A 16,759-nucleotide genomic window follows, 5' to 3' on the forward strand; every position below is an offset into this window, starting at 1 on the left:
GCCAACAACTTAGTCTCTTTGGAAAAAAAAAACATGTTACCTGCAACTCTTCTCCCAAATGAACCTGCCTAAGCACATTTTAGCAAAAGTGTGAGATACGAACCAGAGATGGGTTTCAGCAGGTTCTGATCAGTTCTGGAGAACCGGTAGCAGAAATTTTGAGTAGTTCAGAGAACCGGTAGTAAAAATTCTGACTGGCCCCTCCCCCATCTATTCTCTGCCTCCTGAGTCCCAGCTGATCTGGAGGAAATGGGGATTTTGCAGTAACTTTCCCCTGAAGTGGGGTGGGAATGGAGATTTTACAGTATCCTTCCCCTGCCACGCCCATCAAGCCATGCCACACCCACAGAACCAGTAATAAAAAAATTTGAAACCCACCACTGATATGAACACAATCACAAGATTTGTAGAGATGATATAATTGTCTGAATGAATTGTCTGAATGCTTTCAGTATCAAACCATGCCCAGAGTAGCCATTCCTCTCAGCTTTGCCCATTTACAGAAAATAAGTTACACAATAATATTTCAAACCTACTGTTGTGACCCAGGTTCCTGGACCCGGACTCCTGGACTCGGATGATTCAGAAAGTGAGGGAGAAGACCTGGCCAGCCCTGCTTCTCTTGAGCCCTTTCCCTCCCTGGCACCCACTCAAAGGGATGGGGAGGGGCCGGCACAGCCTGATTCCATGGAGCCTCCTTTTGATTTGGCAACGCCCCAAGAACAGTTTTGGAGCAATGCAAGGTCACGTAGACGTAATCGCCGTGCGCAGCAGCGGAAGAGTTGGGACAAAGCCAAGTCATAATTGTCATGCAGTGACATCTGCAGAGACTATAAATAGGAGGCGGGACTTCCTGGTTTTTTGTCTTGGACAAAGTAATGAGTTGTGAGCTAATGAATTGGCGCGAGCTAACTATTTCAATGGAGGAAGAATATATTCGTGAGTAATTCTGGCCTTATCTATAATTTCCTCGTTATCTCCAGAAACTTGGCAGGCCCGTGGGTAGACGTGGCCAGGACATGTATCTATGTAAATAAAAGGAAAAAAGGAAGGCCTCTGACGGACTCTTTGCTGGGAGTATTGGGGGAAGGGAAACAGAACATTTTGTCCAAGACCTGACTAAAACATCTTCCACCAAAGATGGATCAGCAGCAGGTACAGCAGCAGTTAGAGCAGCTACAAGCAGCTAATCAACAGCTCCAGCAGCAAGTGGCTCACTTGGCAGGCCAACTTGCTGCCAGGAATGTGCCTGCAGCCCCCCCCCATCCTCCCACTCCCCCTCCTCGTCGCAAGTGCCCGATAACCGTGCGGATAAGTTTTCTGGGCAGCCTGAGATGTTCCCGACCTTCTTGGGACAGTGCCAGCTCTACATGGCTATGAGGCCAGAGGATTTCCCAGACGACCGGGCTAAGGTGGCCTTCGTGATTAACCTTCTTCCGGCTCGGCTGCTCGATGGGCCACGCCTCTTGCTCCAGGACAGCCCCTGCTGGCGGACCAACAGCGTTTTGGCAGCACCTCGCACCATGTATGAGGACCCCGTTCAATGCTGACGGCAACCAGGCGCCTTAAGGAACTCCGTCAAGGGAAACGCCCCTGCAGGAGTACATCGCGAATTTCGTCTTTTGTGCCAGGACTCTGACTGGAATGATGCAGCGCTGGTGGGCCAGCGTCCAGGAGGGACTCTCAGAGGAATTGCAAGAGGTGGAGGCGCCCCGCGGACCCTCGACAACTTGGTGCCCTTTGTCTCCGCCTCGATGCCCGTCTGCAACGGCGACCGTCCTGCCGCACCCCGGGACCCTCCGTCGACATCTGCACCCCACTTCCTGCACCACCAGCACCCAGGGTCGCCCACGCTTTGTAACCGCCATGGAAGAGCCCATGGAGTTGGGAGCGCCAGACCTCGCCTAACAGCCCAGGAGCGGAACCGAGGCGCCAAGGGGATTGTGCCTGTACTGTGGGGAGCCCGCCACTTCGCCGCTTCTTGCCCCAGAAAGCGAAGTGGGGCACGCGCCGGTCCCGAATCACAGCGTGACCAATCGAACGGAGCAGGCCCGACCTCGGGAAACCCTAGGTCGGGCACGTACTAAGCCCCACTGGACGCTATGGAAGTAGACTCTGGGCCCCCTCGGCATCTGATTCTGGACACACGGATATGGTTGGGGAACCAGTCGGACGGGCTCCAGGCGCATGCGCTGGTGGGCTCGGGCCACAACAAACTTTATGGACCAGGCCTTTGTGACCCAGTTTGCGGTCCCGTGGTTCCGTGGACCCTCCGATGCGGTAGAGACAATTGATGGGCGAGAACTGGTGTCCGGCCCCATTAAATTCGCCACCCAGCCTTTGCGCCTGGCTATTGGGGACCATGAGGAGGCGATCCAGTTTTATGTCACGGCGGACCTTCATTTTCCTTGGTCCTTGGGTTGGCCTGGCTTCGGACCCACGATCCTCAGGTGGCCTGGTCGCGAACGCCATCTCTTTCCCGAGTCTGCAGTGCGTCGATCACATCCGCCACACCTGTGCCGCCAGAACGCCCCACCGCTGCCATCACCTTGCCTCCTGAGCTGACGGACTTCGCCGACGTGTTCAGCGAGAAGGCGGACCGACTACCCCGCATCGGCCCCACGATTGCCCGTGGACCTTCTGCCCAACGCACCACTGCCTGTGGGACGCCTGTATTCCATGTCGGAGCCCGAGTTGGCCGCCTCAGGGACTTCCTGGACAAAAACCTGGCCCGAGGGTTCATCCGCCTTCAAAGTCCCTCTCTCGGCCCGGTCCTCTTTGTGAAGAAGAAGACAGGGGACTTGCGCCTATGCTGTGATTACCGCCGGCTAAACGCCATTACGGTGCGGAATCGCTACCCCCTGCCGCTCATCCCGGAGCTACTGGAAAGGTTGCGGGAGGCCACGATCTTCACCAAGCTCGATCTCCGGGGGGCCTACAACCTGGTGCGGATACGAGAAGGAGACGAATGGAAGACGGCATTCGGCACCCGATACGGACACTACGAATACACTGTCATGCCATTTGGGTTGACCAATGCTCCCGCCGTTTTTCAGCACTTCATGAACGACGTGTTCCGAGACATGTTGGATCGGTTCGTGGTTATCTACCTCGACGACATCCTGATTTACTCCCGGTCCAGGAAAGCCACCTTCGACACGCCAGTCTGGTTCTGCAACGCTATGGAGCAACAACTCAATGCGGCTGAGAAATGCGTCTTCTTCCGGACTTCCATAGAATTCCTCGGGCATATCATCTCGCCCGAGGCATAGCCATGGACCCATGTAAAGTAGAAGCTTTGTGTAGCTGGGAAGCCCTCGTCGGGTGAAGGATGTTCAGCGCCTACTGGGCTTCGCCAACTACTACCGGACCTTCATCCCGGCTTCGCCACACTGACAGCTCCACTTACCCAGCTCCTCAGGAAGAAGGTTGCATTCCGGTGGGGTCCCCCGCAGCAAGAAGCATTCACAGCCCTCAAGAAAGCCTTCGGCACGGAACCCGTCCTGAGGCATCCCGACCCGCTCCGGCCTTTTGTGGTGGAAACGGACGCGTCAATGTGGCTCTGGGAGCGGTGCTGCTACAGGCTCCGGCGAATGGTGGCACACTTTTTCCCTGCGCTTACTACTCCCGGAAACTCAATCCTTCCGAGCGCAACTACATTATCTGGGAAAAAGAGTTGCTGGCTATCAAGGCTGCATTCGAGGCTTGGCGACACCATCTGGAGGGGGCCCGACATCAGGTGGAGGTCCGAACGGACCATCGGAATCTCGAGCACCTCACCACAGCTCGGAAGTTGAACCAGCGGCAGATCCGTGGTCGTTGTTTTGCCCGGTTCAACTTCCGTGACCTACATTCCCAGCGGTCACAACCGGAGGGCGGATGCCCTGTCCAAGCCAGAGTACCTCTGCGCCAAGGACCCCTTCCTCCACGGACAGTGCTGCCGGCAGAAGCCTTGGCCGCAGCACGGGAGCCAGTGGACTTGCGGGCCCAGGTGCGAGGCGCAGCGCCAGGACGCCTGGTCGCAGCAAAGGAGAGCGGAGGTGGGCCCCACGCCTCCTTGGACCTTGGAGGAGGACTTACTCAAGTTTCGGGGCGATTATATGTGCCCACAGGACCACTCCGAGCCCTCGTCATGACCCAGTGCCACGACAACCCTGCAGCAGGACATTTTGGGTTCTTCAAGACCTCCACCTGGTGACACGGACCTTTTGGTGGCCCGAGTGCGGCATGATATACATGCCTACGTGACATCCTGCGTACCGTGCCGGCAAGCCAAGACCGCCACGGGGCCCCTCCCGGCTCCTCCAGCCCTTGCCGACACCCGACAGACCCTGGGGCGATCTCTATGGATTTCCTGACAGACCTGCCGCCGTCCTCTGGGTTCACCACGGTGCTGGTGGTGGTGGACATGCTCACCAAGATGGCACACTTCATCCCATGCCGCGGACTGCCCACAGCCAAAAGCAGCCCGTCTCTTTCTGCAGCACATCTTCCGCCTCCATGGTCTACCGGACAGGGTGGTTTCGGACCGCTGGAGTTCAGTTCACAGCCCGCTTCTGGAAGAGCCTGATGGCGCGTTGGAGGTGCAGGTATGTCTGTCGTCATCGCACCATCCGGAGACCGACGGGGTACAGAGAAGGTCATCGGTATACTGGAACAGTATCTCCGTTGCTTCATCAACCAGCAACAGGACAACTGGGCCGACTACCTGTCCCTGGCGGAGTTTGCTTTTAACAACTCTCAGCACACCTCTACTCAGATGACCCGTTCTTTGCCAATGTGGGGTACCATCCGGCTCTTCCTCTGGCACCACCGACTCTCCTGTTCCCGAACGCAGACCTTCCTGACGGAATTGCATGCGGTCCAACAGTTGGTACGCCAGCAGCTGAATCGGGCAAAGGAGGACTACAAACGGTCCGCCGACCGCTCCCGACGGGCAACGCCCCGCTGGCAGTTGGAGACCGGTGTGGCTCTCCACCAAACACCTCCGTCCGACCGCCCGGTAAAGAAGTTGGACCACCGATTCATCGGCCCGTTCCCTGTCGAGGCAGTCATCAACCCGGTAGCCTACCGACTGACCCTGCCACGATCCATGCGGATCCACCCGTTTTCACGGTCCCTTCTGGTTCCTGAGGCCACACCGAGTCCCCTTCGTGCCCAACAGCACCCGTCACTGTCGCCAAGGACGGATCGGAGGAATACGAAGTCCACAGCGTACGAGACTCCCGCCGGCTGAAGGGTCGTGTCCAATATTTGATCACGTGGAAGGGGTACGGGGCTGGTTTCTCTTGGGTAGATGCCTCCGACGCTCATGCCCCTGACCTGGTGCAGGCCTTCCATGAGCAGAACCCAGCCCGACCGCATCCCGATCGTCAGCCCGGGGAAGGGCCCTGCGGTGAGGGATAGTGTTGTGACCCAGGTTCCTGGACCCAGACTCCTGGACTCGGATGATTCAGAAAGTGAGGGAGAAGACCTGGCCAGCCCTGCTTCTCTTGAGCCCTTTCCCTCCCTGGCACCCACTCAAAGGGAGGAGGAGGGGCCGGCAAGCCTGATTCCATGGAGCCTCCTTCTGATTTGGCAACGCCCAAGAACAGTTTTGAGGGATGCAAGATTACGTGGCTTGATCGACGTGCGCAGCAGCGGAAGAGTTGGGACAAAGCCAAGTCATAATTGTCATGCAGTGACATCTGCAGAGACTATAAATAGGAGGCGGACTTCCTGGTTTTTGTCTTGGACAAAGTAATGAATTTGGCGCGTGAGCTAACTATTTCAATGGAGGAAAGAATATATTCGTGAGTAATTCTGGCCTTATCTATAATTTCCTCGTTATCTCCAGAAACTTGGCAGGCCCGTGGGTAGACGTGGCCAGGACATGTATCTATGTAAATAAAAGGGGAAAAAAAAGGAAGGCCTCTGACGGACTCTTTGCTGGGAGTATTGGGGGAAGGGAAACAGAACACCTACGTTTGATGCCTCAAATGGATGTCAAGTTGTGATTTAACCGAATGTTCTATGAGTCAAATTATCCCTTTATGTTAGGAAGCTGAAAAAAGTACCCCCATTCTAAATAATGCTCTAAAATGGCTTCTAATTATTTATTTTATTTTATTTTAAAAAAACTAGTTTTGGTAAAGTTCCTGTGTCATTTTTTATTTTTCTACATTCTGTTAAATCAAATGTGGCTCAAGCAAATAACAACAACATTAAAATACCAATAATATACCTTTGTAAAATATATTGAGAGATTGAGATACCGCTAAGTATATCTTCATAATTATCCTTGTGAATCATCTTGAGCTAAGGGAAATACTCTAGTATAGAGATGTTTGGTGAACTCCATAGTGGAAACTTAAATCTATCCCAGTCCTAATCCAACATTCCAACCACGGCCCTACATGGACCTATTTAAGGAAGTTATACACCGGTTAGAATCCATACGCAGAATACAGATCCATTGGCCTCTTCCTTTTTTGTACTTGACCTGCAGGTGAGAACCCCCTGCCTCTGTGGCTGGACGGATTAGATAGCCCCTAAGGATCATAGCTTTAAATTGACTTAGTGCTATCTATTTATTTTATTATTCTTTGAACATTGTCCCAATTGGGAACACTGCTGAATCCTAGGATGGTGAAAGAACAAGTTATTTATGCACCAAATGAGCAAATGCTTCCTTTCATCTAGTCTTGCTTTTCCACAATTCAGTTTCATCGACTGGCCCTGGTTCAAGTATTTTAAGAGGAGAAAACTTTCTCCCTTATGAATTCTTCATCTAAACAGGATCATATAAATCTCTACCATGGAATAAAGTATTGGAAGTGACTTTAGAGTTGAACCCTCTGTCCAGGGCAAAGTCCAGCAGAGGTCTCTGGAAACCTGTAGGCTTCTGGCTAAACAAATTAGGTCACGAAGCAGGCTATTTCATGGAGTGGTAGGTTGTAGAGTAAGGAAAATCTTCCTGACAGCAACTTCCTTCCTTCTAGTTTTAACCCACTGCTTTTGTTCTCTAAGTCCACTTCCTGGAACAACCCACCGGATATTGGCAAAGTTCTGTCGTATCTCCTCTCAGTTGTCTCTTTTGTAGGCCAGGGTCATGTGATTGTGATCTGTGACATTTTCTGGCAATTTCCAGCAAACAAAATAAAATACAATGATCTAAGATGGATTTGCACTTACAATGGCATGACTCAACTTACAGCAGCCTGAATCAACTTACCAATACATGATTCAACTTATATATTTTAAGACTAATTTTACCATGCACAAATTCCAGATTTTTCTCTCTCTTCATTGACTCCAACTGTTGATAATGAGAAAGCTGGTCCACCATGCTGATATTTGGGCAATTTGAAAAAGGATGTTTTGATCTAGAAAAATGCTTCCCCTGAACCACTAAAACTGTGAAAAGGAAGGGAAGGGAATAGGAACACATGTTTCAGATCTATGTATTTATGTACATGCATATCAACTACAGTTTACCATTGATTATGATTAAAAAAAAATCTCACCAGCATACCATTTCATGGCTTAAAAGCAGATTAGAAAATCAGCAGCGAACAGATGCTTGTCAAATAGGGACAAATAATTTCAGGGGGTTTGATCCCATCTCACGAAGTTGGGGATATCGGAGGCAACCTGATCCCAATTGGGGCACGACTTCAATAGCAGATCTTGAGGTTAGAGAAAGTCGTCTTTGGGGCCTGACCCTCATTCTGGGAAATGGTACAAGCTTCTCTGATAGCAGTCCAAATGGCCAAAGCCATGAAGCCAAACCAGAGCCAGAATCCCTCCCAATGTTACAAATTCTTAGGAATACTTAAGTCTCCCATGGATATCCTGAGATAACTAAAAGGATGTAACATCAGGCAAACCCTGGGAATAAGCAAATTCATCTGGACTGCTGTTTTCCCCATCTCTCCCCTCAGTGGGGTCTGTTCTGCTGCTCTATTGTTCATTCGAGATAATCATCTTATCACTCATCTAATAAATGCAGGGGACGAACCTTTTGCAGCTGTTCAATCAATCCTTGCTTTCATCCTACTTTATCATCACAACTGCCAATCATGAATTACTGAAAAGTAGAAAAGAAAAAAAAAGCACACATCTGCACAGGACCGAATTGATATGTAAACTTGTTTTTTTAACTTTTGAGACAGACAACCATGCTTAAAAAATTCATTTATCATGGATATTAGCACAAGAATAATGTTTTTAAAGATTCATGTTGGTAAACAAAACAGGTAAAATCGCACACCTACATACTGATCTGAGAAATAGTGCAAAGTTATAAACAGGTAAGCTTTGTTGAAAGAAATACATATAATATCAACATAAAACACACCTCTCCTCTGCTTAGCCAGACCCAGCCTGGAAAAAAAACAAAGACAGAACAAGAAACGCAAAATTTGAACAGGAATTTTAACGAAATGTAGGAAATCAGGAAGAATGTCATAATTTACATCTAGCAAATGCCAAAAAACAGGAGTTTTTGCCACTGATGCTCAGAAAAACTTATGTACCATACCATCATTTTTCAAGCCACAGTAATTTCCCAAACAGAATGCAATTACTTAAAAAAAAAAATCGCAAAATTTAATCCGAAAAATCCCATAGACCGCAAGGAGCATTCAGTCTTGGACTAAGTAGAGAGCAATGCGTTCATGTCGCAAGCATCTGTTGGATCAGGAACAAAGAATGATGTTTGGCAGGGGATTCTGAGGGAGAATTCAGGGACACCCGCAGGGAGTTCAAAGACTTCAAGATGATGACTTCAACTGTGCTATCCAAGCCCCACCCCCTTTTGTTGTGGGAGGGGCTTCCATCACCTGGTCACGGCTGCTCTCATGGGTTTCTAATGCTCTCCCCCCAGAATGCCTTGTCCTATAAAAATGGGGTCTAGGCCCCTTTCCAAGCTCTGCTTCATTTCAAACTTCTTGTTAAAATTATGCTGCATCCAAAGTATGCATTATAAAATCACTTTGAATAGAGAAGTTACATTTCCCTACAATGTCAAATCCAGCAACAATGGCACGGATCAAGAACTGGTTTCCATTTTGACTTAAGCTCCTGAATTCAATGACACTTAGGCTCTGAAGTGCTGTTTTTCCCACTGGCTATACTTCAAGGCAAAATTAATTTCTTTTGGGTTCCACTTCAATAGAATAGAATAAAATTTTTTATTGGCCAAGTGTGATTGGACACACAAGGAATTTGTCTTGGTGCATACGCTCTCAGAGTACATAAAAGAAAAAACATCTTCATTAAGGTACAACACTTACAACACTTAATGATAGTCATAGCGTACAAATTTAACACTTTATAACTTAACTTTAACACAACTTCTGTAATTAGAAGAACATGTCTAGATTACATTTTTTTGCAACAAAAAGAAATGCTTCCCCCCCCCCCGCCCAATTACCCAAGCTAACTCTGGGATTTAGTGGCTTCCAATTCAGTCCAGCTCATTTCAAGACTAGTCCAAGTCAGCTAGCTGTTGACTATATATATGTATGTATGTAGCAGGAAATATAACACGGGGCTCAACTTCCTACTCATAGTTTAAAGATAGACAAAAAAAGGAGGAAAGGAGACTGGTGTCTGTCAGGATAAGTCAGCACAGATCTGCTTCAAAGTGTATTTTAAATAAATGCAAGGAAGAATTGGCAATGCTATCCACATAAAATCTGAAGACCTCTAAACCAATAAGCAGAGATTATAAATAGCAATCTCATGAAAGGTGTGTTAGATGCTTACAGATACCGGAGTCCTGTCTTTTTTGACTCCAAATGTTCTAATGAACGTCTCAATCTCAAGTAACAACAGGCCTATGTCAGAGTGAGGCACACCCTAATCTGCCCCTGAAAGATGGTAATAAGCACATGGTGTTAAACAATGACTATATTCATATATTTCATTAGGCCATGGTTGTGTAATCATAACTTCTTGAGGAGAACACGAAGGGTGAGGTTTTCACAACATACTAAGCCATCGGCCATAGTTTACAAGACAGTGCTAAGATTTATTCAAGCTGCTAAGCCATCTTCATGAACCAGACATTGTGTTACATAAATAATAGTTTAGCACACAATGAACAAATGTACTAAGATCCCATTGTTTGCTGAGTAAACTCACATAATCTGCTAAACCATAAATTATGATTTGCAAGCCACAAGGACTGAGTTTGGTGAAGTACACTAAGCCAGAATAAACAAACCATATTTCACTTAGCACAGTGGGGGAACCAGCTGGTGTTTCCATACTGAGCAGACAATTTAATAACATTTGCCTAAAGCTTGTATTATTTACTTAATGAGTAATACACTGGAATCTCTCTGGAATCTTAATCATGCCTTCAGAGTTCAACCATTCCTTCACTTTGGAGTTAAGAATGGATTTCTCGCTTTTCACTCAGAAATGATTTCCTTTGTTTTTAAAGCGAAGGATGAGATACAGGTGCATAACAATACTTAGGCCTCAGGGAATCCATGCAAAGATAACAGCCATCAGTCATGGTACATTGCGGCCAATCTTGTCCTGGGAAAACCAGCTGGTTTTGATGGACCCTGGCCAGGCAGGTTCGTTCTCTCTCTCTCTCTCTCTCTCTCTCTCTCTCTCTTTCTCTCAATTAATACGTTTTACTTGCAATTTATGGAATGCTATTTTCACTTATTTGGCATACTTCCTACTAAACATCTCTGATCCAGTGGTGAAATCCAATTTTTTTTGTTACCAGTTCTGTGACCTTGGTGGGTGTGGTTTGGTGGCTGTGGCAGGGGAAGGACACTGCAAAATCTCCATTCCCACCCCACTCTGGGGCCAGCCAGAGGTGGTAATTGCCAGTTCTCCGAACTGCTCAAAATTTCCACTACCGGCTCTCCAGAACCTGTCAGAACCTGCTGGATTTCACCCCTGTTCTGATCCTTGGAGTTGGTCAGGGCGACCCCATTTTCTTCTTTCTTGGTTGGTGCACCAGACAGACAGCAAAGAAAATCAGGGACACAGCCAGGTGTAAAACTGGTATCAAGGCCGAAGGACAGTTATGGTAATGGCCTATTTGTGGTGATTTTCTGCCACATAGTGTTAACCACAGGCTTCCTGCATTGTGTACATCGTGGCTTTTAAAGAGGTTTGGCTGAAAGCTTTTGTTTCTTTCTAGATCTGTGTGCGATCAACATTCATCAGGCTACATATACATCAAATATTACTAACATCTGGGCTTTTTTTCTTGCTTTTTTCATACACATGTAAAAGTCAAAACATATGATAAATAGACTCCTACAGTACATCTGTTCTTGGCCTGCACCACTTCAGAATGAAAAGGAATCAAATCTTTGATTGCTTTCCCATATTTTTAAAAGCTCTTCACACAGGAAACTAGCACATTCTAAGTTGTTTTTTCCCCCTATAACATGCTAGATTTGTTTAGTATATACAGGATCTTTTTAATGTTCAATCCATTTCCATGTCTATAGTCAGGCAAGGCAGAATCTACATATAACTCAATCACCTCTGTTCAGTGAATTCGTATTGATCGATTTTAAATCACTGCTAAGGTCCGAGTGAAAGCTATATATTTGCAGAAAATATATACTGCACCAGGACATGTTTCTCCCCACTGAGCTGAATATATTTTGTACTAATCAGTAATACAGCTTCCAGAATAGCAATCTGAAACTTTAGATTCACACACCTCGAATTATTCCTGCACACCCAGGAGTGAGAAAACGAGCCTTCTTCAGACAACTTTGCTTCTAGACAAGCTTTAATTATGCAATTTCCTCGGCTAGTTTACATAATTAGGTTGGGTGTGGAATATTTAGATAATTGTTTTCCAAGTACAAGGCTAAATATAATATACTTCTATTGTTGACAAAACATAGGTCTGATATCATGGATCTGTAAATCACCCAAACAGATTAGGGGCATTTGAATTCTTCATTCCCCAAACTCAGAATAACTCTTCGGATTTGGGGAGGTTTTGAGGCTTTGGAGAAAGGAGTAATCTGAGGTCAAAATAGAGCCACTTCAAGCTCAGAACATTTCTGAAGTGATGGGAGTAGCTCATTTTCTGTATGATAAAGTAGCTGTTTTGAGCTTGAAAAATGAGTTTTAAGCATAAATTTTGAACTCAAAACACTTCACATTCTTCTAATATTATTAGGGGACTAGGGTGTTTTACATAGGCTGTTGAGAGCTTTGTTGAAGCAACAAATGGTTAAACACTTCCATTTCCACAAGCCATCCACCAGGATTTTCCATGAAAAAAAAACAACACCCTAGAATATTGCCTCTTTGATGGCACACTGGAGACTTATTTATCTAGAAGTATCTTAGATATTTTGTTTCAGTGCTCTTCTGTTAAAGTGCAATGAGGTCTTTGAGAGGGTGTTCATTTGCTGTCCGTGCCCTTTAAAGAAGATATTAACTGGCCCCTATTCCTTCAATGTCTCACCAGTGATCTGAATTACCAAATATATCCTCAAGAAATGGTTGCGCCTTTATCAAAGGATGCACCTTGTAATGTTTTTCCTTTGACTGAGCATTCACTTCAATCTGTACTTCCATCAGATAGAAGAAGAAGAGTTGAATGTTTTGTCTATGGAGGTGCTCAGTCATCCAGGCCATGGTTGTCCCAAAGGTGCTTTTTCCAAAGGCAACTGGACTTTCTTTGTTCTTCCTTGAGGACGTTTTGCTTCTCATCCAAGAACTGAGGAAGCTTCTTGGATGAGAAGTGAAATGTCTTCAAGGAAGAACAAAGAAAGTCCAGTTGTCTTTGGAAAAAGCACCTTTGGGACAGGTGAATATTTCCTTCACTTGCCTTAAAAACTGACCCAAAAACCAGTTATCCATTTGGGATAAATATCTTTTGGATCTGTCCCTCCCCAAAAGAGTTTAAACAAATTTCTTCCAGGGCAAAATATTACATATTCTCTTTCTCCCCATCCCTTTCTATTAAAAGAGCCATGAACTAAAACAGAGCTTTTACTCAGTATTAGATACAATTGATCAATGTTACAACCACATGCACAATAATGCATTGAGAATTAATAGGTAATCTAATGCTCTTGGGATTTTTAAAATATACCAAATCTTTCTGATGTTCAAAGCATTAATTGTATCTGAAACAACAATCTGGTCTTCTCAATCTATAAATGTTCTTCAACTTCACACACAACTGAGTATATAAATGGAACATTTTAACTGCTATTTCAGTTTATCTAAGCAATCTAAATGTTGCCTCCTTTTTTTATATACTGAATAATACAGAATAAGGTAGCAGAGAACCTGAAAACCAATATTTAATTCTGAGGGTCCCAGCATTCAGTTTGGGGTGGCAAGAGAAGATGGATTCAGTGTTATGTCTAAAACATGTCTATACGATTTGTAGGAAAGTTTAGCACAGTGGTTCTCAACCTTTATAGTGCTGCGACCCCTTTAATACAATTCCCCACGATGTGGCAACCCCTTTAATACAATTCCCCACGATGTGGCGACCCCAACCGTAAAATTATTTTCATTTTGAATTTATTGCGCCTGAAGCCGTATTGGCTAGCGATCTGAACTGCTTGCGACTGCCTTGAGGACAGAGGTATTAAAGTGGAGACTCCTCCCCTATTAAGTTTATCACGCCTGAAGCCAGATTAGGCTAGGGATTGGGAGTAATTGCAGCTGGCTTGAGAGGGAGAGCAAAGATTTCTCTCTTTTTTAATTCATCACGCCTGCAGCAATTTGAAGAGCCTGCAGCTCGCTTGTGGAGTCAACCATTGGAGCGCGATTCTTCGACTCGCAAGTATACTTCCCATATTTCCGATGGTCTTAGGCGACCCTTGGCAAATCGTCATTCGACCCCCAATGGGGTCGTGACCCACAGGTTGAGAACCACTGGTTTAGCATAATCCCGACTCTCTCGTCTGTAAATTCCATTCTCTATAAAGATTTTCTCCTCCACCTCAAGCCCATTGCCTCCAATTTAAAGCTTAGTATCTAAGATTTAGTAATAATGGACTCTGTTACTGCTCCTAATTTTTAAATGGAGTCAGAAATATAAAATCCCTTCCTATTAAAGCCACTGCGATACAGTTTGGAATAAAAATATTCTTAAAAGGGTTACAGATTTACAACAATATTTCATTTGTTTCCAGAAGTTGTTCTGTGGTACAACTAGAGGACTCTTGCCAATCTAACAGCATTTATATATATATAGCCAGGAGGGAAAAATTGCTAAACAGAGTAAAGGAAAATAATACTAAAGGAATATACATGTATGAAAGTTTATATTATAGGATTAAGATGAAATGTGATGACAGTGGCAGTTAGATTCAGAGTCAAAGAACTGCAGCTTTGTCATCACATTCCACCTTAATCCAATGAGATAAACTTTCATAATTGGGTGAACTTGTATATTGGAAGAGAAACAAGCTAAATAAAAACATTTATTCCTGTCTTGGCCTCTCCTGTGCCTTCATGAAAGCTAATCCACTTACTTAGCCTTTTTCTAAATACCTCTGTTCTGCATTTTGCGTGATTCCGCTCCTTACAGAAGGTGGCTTTCCCTCCTCCTTCCACCTTCAGGCTTTTTGGAAGGGTGGGGTAGGGTGGAGGGGGGTTCCAATTTATTAGGCAGGCTATGTTTCCTTTGGGGCAAGAAGCAGGAGTGGGTACTTGAAAGGAAGATGGCCAGTCCCAGTCTCAGATTTTGAATTTAGGAACACAGAGAAGTTGGCAAATTGGCTAAGATTCGGTTTGTTGAGTCCATTTGTCTACGAAGTTTCTCAGTCATCCAGGTCCAGGTTGTCCCAAAAGGCCATTTTTCAAAAGGCAGTTGGGCGTCCTTTGCTTTTCCTGCTGCCTCTTGAAAAAAGCACCTTTGGGTTGAGTCAGTCTGGTCTGCACCCATTTGACTCAGAAAACCAGGTCAATGGGAAGTTTGCAATTTAATTGTCACCTGGAACTACCTAACCCTGAAGAATCCAATGGCCAGTCTGACTAAAAACATTATTTGATTTGGACCCTCTGCTGAATTTCCAAATGCAGAGCTTGGTAGAGTTTATTCGCATTAACTCCAAACTCGATTGCAGAAAATGCGACTTCAGTAACAGGGTTGTTAATGCCTGGAATGCACTACCAGACTCTGTGGTCTCATCCAAAACCCCCAAACCTTTAACCTAAGACTGACTACTGTTGACCTCACCCCATTCCTAAGAGGTCTGTAAGGGGCGTGCATAAGAGCACCAGCGTGCCTACTGTCCCTGTCCTAATGTTCCCTTTAATTGTATTCATTTTATTATTCAATTCATGCTTATATGTATATATATTATCTAATATGTACGTGACAAAATAAATAAATAAAATAAATAAAAATAAATAAATCTGGGTTAGCTTTTAAATTTATTGGTTTTAATGGGGTTTTTAGTATTTATATTGTTTTTTACTAATCTGGCTATTGAATAAGTTTTTTATGTCTGATTTTAAATTGTATTTATATGTTTGTTTTTTAATTGCCTGTGAACCACCCTGAGTCCTTAGGGAGATAGGGCGGTATATAAATCTGAAAAATAAAATAAATAAATAAATAAAATAAAATAAATCCTCCACCCCTTTTAAAGCCTTTCCCCACTCTCTCAGGCATTCCTGCTCAAGGTGTGATAGTCACCAGCAGCACCTCTGTGCCACAAGAATATGAACACAAGCTTCAAATAGCACACAAAAGCCTTGGAAAACTCTGACGCGCAACGAGTGGACAAACATTAGGCATTTGTGTGTGTGGGGCCAACTCTAGGATTCCTTTTCCACTTATCAAGAGGATACGTATTTACAGAAATAATTTTCAAAACATGACGTGTTTTGCAAATTGGCTACCCACTGACTAGCTCTGACTTTCCAGATATTAAAACTGACCCAATAGTTCATTGAAAGACATATATTAAAAGAAAATGCATAGCAAAATGCATTATCTCTTGCGTATCAAAATCCAGAGGATTTTTGTTGTTGCTGCGAATTACTGTGAATAACTGTTACAAATTTTAATGGAAAAGAAGTATTTTAAAGGACAAATAAAATTAGTAAAAAATATAGCAATGAGAAATTAAAAACATGGAAATTTATTTTAACATATGTATAATCTTTATAAATACCTTAAGATTGGATATAATGACCAGCCAGACACTGAAATAAGTGAGGAAGATTTTTTGTGAAACTGAATGGCCAATATAGAGTAGAGAAGAGCAGAGCAGAGCAGAGCAGAGCAGAGCAGAGCAGAGCAGAGCAGAGCAGAATTCTTTATTGGCCAAGTGTGATTGGACATGCAAGAAATTTGTCTCCAGTGCAGAAGCTCTCAGTGTACATACAAACAACAAAGTCATACGTCACAGATCATAAATCATAAGATACAAACAAGTGATTATACCAATAGGAGAAGGCAGTAGGAAAGATGAGAAGGATAGTAGCAATAAAGCCCTACTACATGGGTAAATATCTTTAGGCATAAGACAACGTTGTGGGAACGAGGTGTTTAACAGAGTGATCGCACAGGGAAAAACTCTCTCTAATTGTCTAAATGCCTATAGCAGTTTCTTGAGGGGAGAAGTTGAAACAACCGATGCCCAGGGATGTGAGGGGTCTGTCTGAGTTGGAGATGGATGGATATTGGACCCATCTGAAGAGCAGCAATTGAAACTCTGATGGCCATTTCCTCCAAAAGATCGGTCTCACTAAAGTCTAGACACCTTCCAAAGGGGGTTGCGAATTACAGTGAAACAAACCA

The 16,759-nt window shown here is 45.0% G+C and overlaps 1 protein-coding gene across 4 annotated transcripts in view; it reads right to left on the minus strand.

Annotated features, from left to right (window-relative positions):
- SEMA3A (semaphorin 3A) overlaps positions 1-16,759 on the minus strand; it is a 174,036-nt gene that overhangs the window by 117,759 nt on the left and 39,518 nt on the right. The window contains exons 1-2 of one of the 4 annotated variants that reach the window (XM_058190461.1): positions 8,000-8,068; positions 7,255-7,395 (exon numbers count right to left, since the gene is read on the minus strand). The exons of 1 other annotated variant lie outside the window; for it this stretch is intronic. In XM_058190461.1, coding sequence (XP_058046444.1) covers positions 7,255-7,327 — 73 coding nt within the window. In that variant the 5' untranslated portion in view covers positions 7,328-7,395; positions 8,000-8,068. Of the gene's footprint in view, positions 1-536; positions 686-7,254; positions 7,396-7,999; positions 8,069-16,759 lie in introns of those variants that run through there. 2 more of the 4 variants (XM_058190462.1, XM_058190463.1) reach the window with 2 other exon arrangements.

This window comes from Ahaetulla prasina, chromosome 7 (genome assembly GCF_028640845.1).
Source record: "Ahaetulla prasina isolate Xishuangbanna chromosome 7, ASM2864084v1, whole genome shotgun sequence".
In the NCBI taxonomy this organism is placed as follows: domain Eukaryota; kingdom Metazoa; phylum Chordata; class Lepidosauria; order Squamata; family Colubridae; genus Ahaetulla; species Ahaetulla prasina.